The sequence below is a fragment of the Myxine glutinosa genome, chromosome 13 (assembly GCF_964187855.1).
Source record: "Myxine glutinosa chromosome 13, kmMyxGlut1.1, whole genome shotgun sequence".
Classification (NCBI taxonomy): Eukaryota; Metazoa; Chordata; class Myxini; order Myxiniformes; family Myxinidae; genus Myxine; species Myxine glutinosa.
This window is the reverse complement of record NC_136273.1, coordinates 88,329,596-88,342,214: the sequence shown is the minus strand read 5'-3', so window position 1 is coordinate 88,342,214 and position 12,619 is coordinate 88,329,596. Positions and strand designations below refer to the sequence as shown.

The 12,619-nt window shown below is 43.7% G+C and overlaps 1 protein-coding gene across 1 annotated transcript in view; it reads right to left on the bottom strand.

Moving 5' to 3' along the window:
• Positions 1–233: 233 nt before the first annotated feature.
• The window catches only part of LOC137418597 (brefeldin A-inhibited guanine nucleotide-exchange protein 1), a 97,570-nt gene continuing 85,184 nt past the window's right edge, over positions 234–12,619 (bottom strand). Inside the window, exons 29-39 of the mRNA XM_078767756.1 lie at positions 12,422–12,552; positions 12,049–12,178; positions 11,765–11,900; positions 9,300–9,438; positions 9,127–9,199; positions 8,706–8,856; positions 7,786–7,925; positions 5,070–5,235; positions 4,375–4,513; positions 2,517–2,634; positions 234–2,250 (exon numbers count right to left, since the gene is read on the bottom strand). Of these exons, the coding sequence (XP_078623882.1) occupies positions 2,095–2,250; positions 2,517–2,634; positions 4,375–4,513; positions 5,070–5,235; positions 7,786–7,925; positions 8,706–8,856; positions 9,127–9,199; positions 9,300–9,438; positions 11,765–11,900; positions 12,049–12,178; positions 12,422–12,552 (1,479 nt within the window). The 3' untranslated portion in view covers positions 234–2,094. The remainder of the gene's footprint in view (positions 2,251–2,516; positions 2,635–4,374; positions 4,514–5,069; positions 5,236–7,785; positions 7,926–8,705; positions 8,857–9,126; positions 9,200–9,299; positions 9,439–11,764; positions 11,901–12,048; positions 12,179–12,421; positions 12,553–12,619) is intronic.

Sequence of the window (12,619 nt, the reverse complement as noted above, 5' to 3'; positions counted from 1 at the left end):
TATATATACAGTAAAAAAAACCCACCTTTAGAGGCCATTTTTCCCCGCAAGCGGGGGTTGGCCTTTTTTCGGGGACCGTGGTTGTTGTTGTTTTTCGGTCCCCTTTTTGTATATGCACACACATATTGCATATTGATATGTATGTATGACCAGGAAGTGAGTGAAGCTTTATGCTACCGCTCTAAAATTCCCCAATCACACCAAATTAATGTAAAAACAAATAATACAAAACATTTTTAGCTTTGTACATAGAAAACTTTATTATACGACTTCCATATACATCATTCCATAGTACTTATGGGTAGGCAAATTTTCTACACCCTTTTGTGAACAAGTCTTAGGTTTGAACTAAGAACAGCATTTTCATCATGCGTGCAAAAATGAACTCGTAATTTGTGAACACTCACCTACAAAGGAAGGACAAATTGCATACATCTTGTTTATTTACTCCAAACGTAACACAATAGTTTTCTTAAAGATCAAGCCATTGATTAAACTGGACAAAAAAAAAATGTACACGGTCCTCTCCCCCGACAGTCAGACGATGACACATGGGGTCGTGCGGCCATCAGTTGGCAAGGCAAAGGGATGGACACACATTGTGACTTCAGCCAAAAGCAATCGATCTCTTGGAGTTTAACAAAGAAACCCAAATAAGTTTCTGTATTCAAACAGCCATTGCACTCTCCATTTATTTTCCTCGAGCTTTGGGCAAAACATGTGACCTACGATAGGAGCAAACCTTTACAGTGGATGAAGAGTTATGTTGATACAAATAAATGTTGAGAAGATTGCAGTTTTTGTCTTTCTCTGTTTCTGCCTTGCTTTGGAGAAAATTCACAATCTCTCCTATCCCTCCCTTTTCCCACATCAACTGGCACTGCTGCGATCTGTGGCCTGATGCTCTCCCCTCCCAAGTACACCCGCTCCCTTAGTACATCCCACATTCGCATCCTCTCAAACTAGGCTGCTTCACTCAAATCCTATTACGCCGAACACAATTCAAAACGAGTGCCACGTTGAATGTAAATTTTAACAAAATTTCAATGTACATCCATCCCACAGACATTTACAGCCCTGAAATTTTACATTAAATTACCAACAAAAAGAACAACCAAAAACAACATTTAAAAGTAGGATAATCACAGCAACATACATTCTGCAAAAACCAAAGCCAAAAGTAACTAAAAAAAAAAAACAACCATCAACATTGCTTGCCCAAAGTGTTCACCAATACCCAAAAGGACAAAACAGAATTGAAAATAAAATTTAAGAAACCCAAAACAAAAGAAAATCCTTTCCAAGGTTGGAGGAAAAAAATAATAAGGAAAATTAAAGCACCATTCAGCATCCTCCAAGAAAAGCTTTGCCAGCCCAACTACCTTACCGGCATTATTTCATTGGTTGAACCCAAAATAGTTTGTGTGAACGACAGGTGAGTTGGCAACACAACGGTCACGTGTCTGGTACTTATTTGATAAAGCCTTCAAGTCAAATTCCCACATCAGTACCCTTTCTCCATCTGCAACTTACGATTGCCGTGTGAAATAGCAGCAATGTCCGGAATTGCTGGAAGTTTTGAAAAAACACAACCAAACTGCTAAGTACCGGTCACAGGCAAATCGAGCAACAAAGGATATTGACACCAAACGTGCCATGACCCTACATTTTGTTGTTAGTGCTTGGACTGTTTGGACATGTCCCTTCTTTTCAATGACAACGGGCCAACTATCACTGCAGCGTTCCCGGAACAGAAATAACTTTTTATAAATTAAAAAAAAAAAAACTGACAAATCCGAGTATCTTTGGTCAGATTTTAAATCTAGTCCAAATGACAGTGAAGGAAGGGTTGGTTTTAAAACGCTTCGTTGTCCAGTGATATTATTGATGAAATATGATTGCAAAGAGAGATTTAAAAACAAGAACATTTTTTTTTCAAAGAAAATCTTTTCAGTTTCACCGATCTTAGATTTCTATTGCCTCAAACAGCCGCCCCCTCCAGGTAAAGGAGGCCATCGGGTGCTGTGCTGAAGGCTCGCCGAGCCATGAACGGCTGGCCAAGAAGAAGACAGTGACGGGTAGGCTGTGCCCGAGCTACTTGAGGGAGGCAGCCTCAGTGAGGATGGAGATGTCAAAAACGGTACCGATGCGAAGGAAAAACTTGCGCAATACGGTGCGTAGCTCTGGAACCAGGTCGAACATCATTATCTCGCACAGCAAGGGGTAGTAACTTGACGCATGTGCCTTGAACTGAAAAAGAGTAACAGCAAGTCGGAGAGAAATGAAGCAACAGATACCCAGGGCAGCAAGAGTATCTATTTAATATGTAATGAACAGTAGAAAGACGAAGAGGTCCTAAACACCTTCATGTGAATGCAAAAAGGTACAAGTACCTGACCTGGTCAGTCAAACATAATGATAGACAAGAAAACAGAGAAAATCCTTCATTATCACCATAACAAACGCCAGGCCACAGATCTATCAAAGCAGAAAGCGTAAAAAGTGTGGTCACTCACCCTGTCATCACTGATGCGCAGTATCTTTGTGAGGAAGAGCAGAAGTAGATTTGTCCATGCTTCCCGATGACTCTCGGATGTCAGTGACAGGAAGTAGGTGAAAGCTTCGCTGCACACGCTGAGGAGGAAGAAAAACACGAAGAAGCAGAGGAGTAAGAAGATGAGAAGAGAGAGGAGGAGGAGGAAGGGGGTGGCAGAGGAAGAGTTTTTATTTATTCTCAGAAAAGGCTATATATTGTCGTGTCCCCGGGGTTAAGATCCCTGGGTGACGGATGACCGAAACGAGCTTCGACTCTGAGGCGTATTTCTAAACTTGGCGGGATTATCTTTCCGTGTGCGTGGGAAGGTTCGAAGCCTTATCTGATTGGGAACACATGGGGTTAATCCGAACCCACCGAACAAGACACACAAAAGTAAAATTCAACAAATATGAATTTATTTACAGTAATGTAAAAGACAACAAAAGGTAAGGTAAACTAAAATTTCTAATTGAGACATCTCCTCTCGCATGCTCATAACGACACAGCAGGGGGAAAAAAAAAGTGTTTATGTGTTGCATGGGCCGGTCTCAGCCTGGCGTGCCCAATCGGTCCTCGAAAGCCTGGTGGTCGTCAAACTTGCAAGCATGCAAGAGCGCCTCCCTCGGTCTGCACGATCTTTCCATGTTCCACCAAAGCTCCTCACTCGCTTCACCAGCGGACATGGCATGAAGCGCAGCCGTTCTCCAGCGCGACCACGACAAAGAGAAAGAGCGAGCGAAGTGATCGTCCCTCACACGAAGCCAGGACCAGGGCAAGAGCTAAAGGCAAACAGCCGTCTTCTAAAGCCAGCACAAAAAAGAAAAGAAAAAAAAAGAGAATGCGACTGCCTCCAACAAACGCCAGGACCAGAAAAGAACAAGATGGTGAGACGGCTTCTTTTTGCTCTCCAAGCTCTCAAATGTTCCACCACTGATGTCACACTCTGTCCAATCAATGAGCTCTATTCATCCCTCTATGACTCCTTAACCAGTCACAAAACTCGGGGTGTGGCCTCCTCGTCACGAGTCGGCGGTGGGTGGAGTCTAATCTCTGTTCGAGAATATTCAGATGACGTCGGGGTTTACTTGTCGATTGGCAAATGTGCTGGTTTATGTTGGGCTTGTCGGTGTGGTTGTGGCAATGTGCCGATCACATGGCTGGCCGAGTGAATTTTATAAGAACAAAGGGAAAAATCAGAGGGCCATTTACACACTGAGGTTTATTAATCTTACGCCCTAGAACTAGTTAGCACAAAGCCACGCCCCTTATGGCGACATGCAAACACTTAACCTGAACATTTACCCTGCTTATGTCCACCGAGATGGTTTCTTCTTCTTCTTCTTCGCGTCACACGGTCCATACTAAGACCTACACATTCTGAACTTTCCTAAGGTATTCTATGCCTACCCCCCACAAACGTAACAATATTAATCAATGATTGGTTAAAATTAAATAACTATCACATTATCCTTTAATGAATTGTCAGGAACATCCATGGACACACACAAGGCAACACAAACAGGCGTTCAAAATTCACAAAGTCACAATGCTAAACGATGCATTTCCTTCCCACACGACGACAAGAGGAAACAATTCAACAACAACTGGAACTTGTTATACTCAATTTTGTAAATCTGGGTTTTGTTTCCGTTTCAGGAAAGACAATCAACATACCCAAACAAGAACATTTTTCCAATGTATTTAAAACAATTCATGTCACAAATGCAAGAATGGATACGGAAAGAAAAATCCACGGATTCATTTTTTCAACAATCTAAATTTAATTTAAAAATAAACTTTAACCGAGATCACATTTTGTCTGAGTCCTGCGGTTATACCTGATGAGTCTTTCTTGGACCTCATCCCAGGCATCATGGCGCTTTTCGTCTGTATACATACGGAAGAGGACACGCAGTGAGCAAGCCAAGCTGCTCGTCTCCTGCTTCAGCAGGTTTGGCTTCGACTTTCCTTTGAAACCTGCAATGCAAGGACATGGTTGGTGACCTCTCTTAACATTGAGATTTCGAAGAATTGGCCAAACAGCAAACTTTAAATGCCCATCAGGAGGGACAAGGGAGATTTAAACTTGAATGACCTCAAGTCGGGAAGCAAGGTCGAGGTCAACTGGGCATGAATTACACATTTCAAAAGAATCCCAAAAAGGGCCTATCTGCATATAAACCGTGAGGATTTATACAGCCTCGGTGGCGTAATGGTTAGAACATCTGCTCCGAGTCTGGGGTGGGGGGGAGGAGGTGGTGGGGGGGGGGGGGGGGGGTTGGCAAAGACTGCTTCCTTGATTGAGACTCAGCATTAAAAAGGATAGAGCACAGAAAAAACACCATAGGTTGGCAACCATTGAGCAGACTTTAATAGACCTAATGGCCTCCTCCTGTATTAAATTTCCTTGGAAGGGAACTCATATTCTAAGGATTAAAGAAAAACAAAATGGTTGTGATGAATGTTGTCAGATGAGTATAGATAAAGACATTACAACTCAAAGCCAGCCCTCAACTGGGAATGGTGCACACACCGGCCCTCCACAGCATGGTCCGCTGTTCATTGTTTGAGTTGAATGCTTTGGCAAAACGGTGAGACTCCTGCAAGCAGTCAAGCAGTTTGAAGAGCTGTGGAGATGTCAGGTGCTCGTACATGCCTCGTCTCTCGGTGTCGATGTGAACATCAATGTCGGAATCTCTCTGCACCATTAGGGTTAGATAGGTGATGAAGGGAAAGGAAAAAATTAATAGTTTAACATAGAACATGGGTGAGAAGGAGGGAAGCACATGCACACATTATCCCAAAAGTTCTGTCAATCAACCCATGCAAATAGTTGTTCCATCATCCGCACTGACAAACTATTTGTTACATTCATCTTCTTTGAGCAGTCAACCAACTTCTTGTACCCAGTACAAGAAGCCTTTCCAACTGAAGTGTTGTTGTTGTATAACCCTGGACAGTCCTCTCGAACAAGCCCGCAGCCAATCAATCTTGCAGGAGCGATCCAAAGATCCCCCACATCAAGGATAGTGTACCCCCGCATTCACGAAGTCAGGGCCACGACAGAGTTACAATGAGAGAGAATGAGAGAGAATGAGAGAAAGAGACAAAGAGAGAAAGAGAGAGAGAAAGAAAGTGAGAGAGAGAGAGAGAGAGAGAGAGAGTGACAAGAGACAACGACAAGAGGGAGAGGGTCGGGGTCCATGGGGACTGATCGGCACTCTGACTGTGACCGTGCTGCCCTGACAATTCTGAGCAGCAGGGAAGAATGGGGAAGATTTGGCCCCTGACTTGCGTTGTTGGGGGGTATAACCACCGTGAAGAGGCGTCCCTGATAGTTGTCCAACTGAAGTTTTCTCAACACCAGTGGACGTGTCGGTGTGAACCTCTTCAGTGTGTGCAAATCATCTCCCCCCAAGCGAGGTGGGTGTTCTTTGGACTAAAATGAATTGGTGGAATTAATGTGCATTTTCCTTAAGGACAACGAACGGCCACATCATTGGCACAAAATGCCATTATGATTATTATTATTATTATTATTAACTAGCGAGGTACCCGTGCTACATACGGGTGGGAGGCCAAAAGCAAGCACACAATGCAGAAACGGCGAATGCTACACCATGAACCAATAAATCCCACATTTGTGCGACGCCTTCAGTCGAACGTCAGGCATGGACAGCTGGTTCTTGAAGGACTTGGGTAAAACACTTACTGCAGATGACTGTTTCTACACGCGTTCAATGCGGAATCCGCGAATGTCACGGGTGGATACCCATATCATTTCCTCTTTCTCCTTTAAAGTCAATCATTCTGTATTTTCATTCCAAACAGCATAATTCCAATCACAAATGAATACTACACCATTGAAATGAATGAATGAATGATCGTTTTTAAGGCCATTTTCCCCGCTAGAGCGGGGGTTAGCCTTGCGGGTCCCATGACAATCATGGTTCCCTGTTTGAGGCAATATTTTTAAGGCCTGCTGCCCTTCCTGACGCAACCCTTGGTCACCTCTTATGATGCGCAGGGATACGGTGTACCTATTCTAAATCGGGGTACACACCGTGATCATAAATCCCAGCAAGCTGGTACTCAATTTGCCGACCTCGGAAGGATGACAGGCTGAGTCAACCCCCCTGGTGTTAATTCAGCGATCGATCGGGATTCGAACCCAGGATCCTAGGATCCCAAGCCGGCACCCTAACCGCTAAGCCAAAACCAGGCTATACTACACCATTACATTACATTACATTACTACACCATTACATTACCATTAATATAACAAAATACAATGTTACAAACCCTCATGAGGTAAAGGAATATAGACACCAATCTGAGATGATAACCAATACAGACAAATCTGCCAGTGAGAAAGGGCGGATACGAAACACTTCGTACAGATGGAAAATCAAAATCATCATTGTACTGAGGAATTGAGGAAACCTCCCACCCACCTTATGACACCACCTGGTACCCCAAAATGTTCCACAGACGGACACTCCTGCTTTATAATATAGATTCCCAAAGCAAAATACATCGAGATAAATTTGATATTTACTGGACATATCAGTAAATAATAATAAGACAGTATCTATTAAGTTTACAATCACACCTTGACCTTTTATTTTAAAAATTACAAGCAAGGTGACGGGACTTTGCCACCGTGAGGGTGATGCGTGACCAGAAACGGAGAAGTTGAAACTATTATATTGTTCGAGGATATCCAGTTGCAATATGTGTGACCAAGGAGATAATCTTTATTATTATTATTATTATTATTATTTTTGTATACTGAGTCGAGGCTCGTGAAAGAGCTAACATTTATTTCACAAACAAATCAAACAGACAAACAAAATATATAAAAAGAGGGAGCGGAAGACAAGATGGGGAGAGAAAGGGAAGCACACAAACACAACATTTGAGAGCAGGAAGATGTGTGGGAGGGAGAGGGCTTGGGGGGAGGAGGCGTGGGAAGGGGGGCGGGGGGGGGGGGGTGGGAGAAGTATAAAACACAGGGACACCAAGGACTTCCAGCACAGAAGTTAGTATTTCAAAAAAGTGGATTTGGGGTGAAATTAGCGGGGGTAGAAAAGATCAAAGTTTTGGATGGGGGAAAATAAGAGATGGTGGTGAACAGCTGTTTTAAAGACCTGGAGGGTGGAGTAGGATTGAAGAGAGTGAGGGAGTTTGTTCCAGAGGTGGGAGAAAAGAGGAATGAAGGAGTGAAGGTGAATTAAAAACATGTTCACCTGTGCTGCCGCCAGATTCTCAGCATCCTCTTTCTTACTCGTGGCAGGGAAGAATACGATGTTATCGATGGTCTGAATGAGTTCCAACTGCACCACACACTTGATAAGCAGAGCGGCAAAAAGCCTCTGCTCTGTCTGCCCTAAGAACGCAAAAGAGTATGGAAATTATTCCATCACTAACACCACAACTGCAATTAACACCACAACTGCAATTAACACCCAGGGTTGTACCAGTTGACTCCCGCTAGTTAAGCATGAGCTTAGCAGAGCTACAGACCCCTACATCTCCGTCGGATTGAATTGCAGGCAATACCGGGAAGGGAATTTAATTACGGTACCAATTTTATAGACAAGTCCACCCCAGAGAGGGAGCATCCACGGACAAGTGCTTTGGGCTTGTTACACCTCATCTTACTAGGGAAGCCTTTGATACAAAAAGGTAAAAAAAATAAGTGCAGATACATTCAAAGTACACCTATTTGCCCTCAATCAGGACGGCATACTGAAAAAAACTCGAACCAATGAGGACCAAACTCGTCTATTAAGTGAATCAAAACGGCCCAAAATCCGGATTGGTGGCTCTGCTTGATGTTTAGCCAATGGGGACCAAATAATTAAATATCTGTCTGTTGACAGAGTGGCTGGGCTGAGGCTCCCGGGATGGATGTGACACTTAAGTCGAGGACTTTGATCCACAGGAGATTGGGACAGTGCTTGTCACGCTGTATGCCGTTGATATACAGTGTATATATATATATAGACACACACACACACACACACACACACACACACACACACACACACACACACACACACACACACACACACACACACACACACACACACACACACACACACACACACACACACACACACACACACACACACACACACACACACGAAAATATCTGAAAACATACCTCGGAAGCTTTTTCCTCTGGATGCTTCATCGCTAGCTGTGGACACCAGACTGAACTGACTTTGTCTCCATGTTTCACCCACCGCCCTATCCCCCGAATACTGCTCCTCCACTCTGGTTGACACATCAAATGACATCTGAGAAGCACCGTCCTGATCAAAGACAAAACAAGTCTACTTTTACCCAAATGGCAAAGCTGTTCATCTTCAGAAATGGAAGCATAGGTTACGAGTAGAAGACAATCACATTGAAGATACAAGCATACTTCCTGATATCCCCAAAATAGAAATTCAGAACCAGATTCTTCTGAATATTCATTCAAGTTTTGACATCAATGCTTCTTAAACTGTTGGATTGTTGAAAAAAACGAAAAAAACAACCCTATTCTTAATGTCCGACACAGAAATCTAAAGGAAACCTACAGAAGGTTTTTCGAGCCCGTCCGGGTGCATTGGGGATTCTGCCTCAGACGCCGAGGGTCTCCAAGTCAGCAGTCTGGTGTAAGGAGGCAAGGTTAAAGCACAAGGTTCAAGGGCTGGGGAGAAAGGATAATAGCAGATGTACAAATTGCAGCAGAATAATGATGTGTGCGTACGCGGTTGGGATGGTGGTTTTGAAGATGTCCAGCATGCAGGCACAGGTCCTGTCCCAGATGGCACCGGTAAATTTCTCACCATTCAGAATGACCACATTCTCGAGACAGTTGGTGCCAGAGCGGGCAAGTTGCTCATTATCTATGGGAATAAGCATTTGCAATCTTCAGAATCATTGGAATCTCCTGCGATGAAGCTATCTCTGAGGGCCTTTCACTCACTCACCGCAGGCAGGTTGGTGGTCTTTCTGTCTTCTACCGACTCCTCTCCGACCTTGCTCCCCCCAGCTCTCTCTGTGCTCTGTCCCCCAAATATTCCTACAGGTCGCACAAGATCTGCCAGCAACCCTCTGATGGTCAAACTGCCGAAATCTCGGCTCTCTGCTCACCTTCACTCTTTCATTCCTCTTTTCTCCCACCTCTGGAACAAACTCCCACACTCCCTTCAATCCCACTCCTCCCTCCAGGTCTTTAAAACAGCTGTTCACCACCATCTCTTATCTTCCCCATTCAAAACCTTGATCTTTTCTACCCCCGCTAATTCACCCCAGATCCACCTTGTTTGAAATTCCAACTTCTTTCCTGGAAGTCCTGGCAGTGTCCATATGTTTTATACATCTCCCACCCCCCCTTCCCATGCCTCCCCCCCCCCCCCCCCAAAGCCCTCTCCCTCCCACAGATCTCTTGATGTCTCCATGTCTCCATGTCTCTCGGTCCCTGCTCTCAAATGTTGTGCTTGTGTCCTTCCCCCTCTCTCCCCATCTTGTCTACCGCTCCCGATGTTATATGTTTTATGTGTCGGTTTGTCTTTCTGTGTGATTAATGTTCGCTCTTTCACGAGCCTCGATCTTGTATACAAAAAAAAAAAAAAAAAAAATCTTATTTAACCCTCCAATGTAATTTTAAAACAATCTTCAAAAAGAACCAGACGAGCAAAGAATATGATATAGCACTTAAACCACCTTTTAATCAGTTTCCTTGTGTAATTAACATGATACTCTGTTCCTGGATTTACTGGATAGGTGCTATTCATAGAACAACTACACTTTCAGCAGATTAACGACACTTTCAGCGAAATACTACTTTGTAAATAGACAAAAGGTCATTTGGTATTGCGTAAAAGTGAGATCTACAACTTTTTGAAATATCGTTCTACACATCTCTCATTGGAGAAGAATCACTTAAAAATTACAAAATTCTCGTAATCCGGATCCGGATTCTCACCAAAATCTAATCCATTCTTCCATGTCACACGCCCAACCTGTCCACCAAGATTCGTCGGAATCCGTCCATAACTTTTTGAAATATCTTGCTAGATATTGTTTTTAACCCTATCACTCAATGGTGAAGAATCCCTTGAAGAATCAAAAGATTCTCGTATCCGGATTGGGATCCTCACCAAAATCGAATCAATACGGCCTTGTCACACACTCAACCTGTTCACAAAATTCCGTCCAAAACAGTCCACCGCCTTTTCCGATATCTCACTCACGGACAAACAGACAAACAAACAAACAGACGGGTGCAACCATAACCTCTGTCCACTTACGGTGCTAGAGCTAATTACACCAACCCAAAAATGATCAGAACTTCCAGTTTTTGCATCACCTTATTCAGTGCCCAAGCTAGTTTTGGGGCAGGCCACGGTAGCAAAGGGCATTTGAACAACAAACGTCAGCATAGCACCTGTAGTGATGGCTATGCTGACAGCTGCAGTTTTATTATCGATAAAACTATCAGGTACTAACCCTAACCCTTCTCGGCCTAAGGCTTGGTGCTCTTGCAAACATCTTGCAATTCTAAAATAAGGTTTCTCAAAACAACATATTATTAAAGTACACAATGAAGTATTTACACACGATTCTTTTCCCTTTGGTACTCAAAGCCAGGTTCATGATCTCTAACCGGCCCCCGGGTTATTGGAGCTCGGGACACAGGACGTGCTGGAGTAGGTGCACCACTCTAAGGTTAAAGTACGTGCTCGTCTGCTGGCATCGGGTGGCCACTTAGGGCCAGTATTGGGGTTGGAACCAGGTTTGAAACCACGACCTAGGCCCAAGACCTGTTAAATGTCAAGTTTGGAGTTTCAGTGACATCCACGTTTACTCCATTATGGTAAGATTACACCACTTTGATGATACACAAAACACAGAACAACTAAACAGACGAGGGTTTTTTTTATTTGGATTAAGGTCGAAGAAGTAAAAGGAAAACAAGAACAAGGGAAAAGATGATTATTTTTAGAGTGTGTACACAACTCAAATGGCAACCCAGAGGGCCATCTAAATTTAACCTCAGGGGCTCAGAGTGGTCTTCAGTTTACAAGTCAAACGACCATCCTGATAAATTACAGAGATTCAAAGTGCAGTGTGCATAAAACATCCAAATATCAGGGGAGGGAAAAAAAGAAACGAGCAAAAGGTGGGGTCGCAAGTATTACAGTACAATACACATCAATTGTAGCTCACCTTGCTGAACGCACCAATACAGCTGTGCGAATATGTCATCAAGAAGGACATCGTACAAAGCCTCATAATATTGGGTAAAGACGTCGCAGATGGCGTACAAAGCATGATTGCACGTGGTGGTCATCCATTCAGTTTTCTGCTCACACACAGGTCCAGGATCAAAAAGAGGGACCATCTCCAACCAATAGTCCGCACGAGATAAACCTTGAAAAAAAGACATTTTGACGTGGTTATACCTAGTAAGATGAAAGTTATTATGGCGTCACAATGATTGCTTGTCACACCTCTGTCTGTAATTCAGGAAGTTTCATGTTGTCAAAGATTCTGAAAACTATGCGGAAGAGGTCTTGCCACCAGCGTTTCTCAAACATGTGCCCGTACGTCTTCATGACCTCGAACATTACAGTGAGGCCCCTAGTCGAAAAACAAGAAGCGAGCAAGGAAATTATTGCCCTTTGTGCACGGAACAGGGATTTATACCTCGCTGGTTTGGAGATGGGGTGGGGCAATTGAGGGGGTGGGGGTGTTATGTTCCAATGAGGCAAGTTCACATTGCCAGCGTAAACATTTGTCAATTTGACTATATTTGAGAAAAAAGATGCACTTGTACAGAGCAAGACAAACAGAAGTGTTTGGGTTGGTCAACCGGGCAAGCACCTGGTACGGACGTCTAGTTTGCAGCGATTGATGATGCACGAGAGTTCGAATAGGATAGGAAACCAGCCACGGACCCACACCCGATCTTCAAGCACCACGTTGATATCGTCACTCGTGTAGTCTCGGAACGTCTGTGTGCACAATCAATTCGCATCCAAACTTAGTTTTGAAAAAAATGAAATTCCAATTTATCAAAGG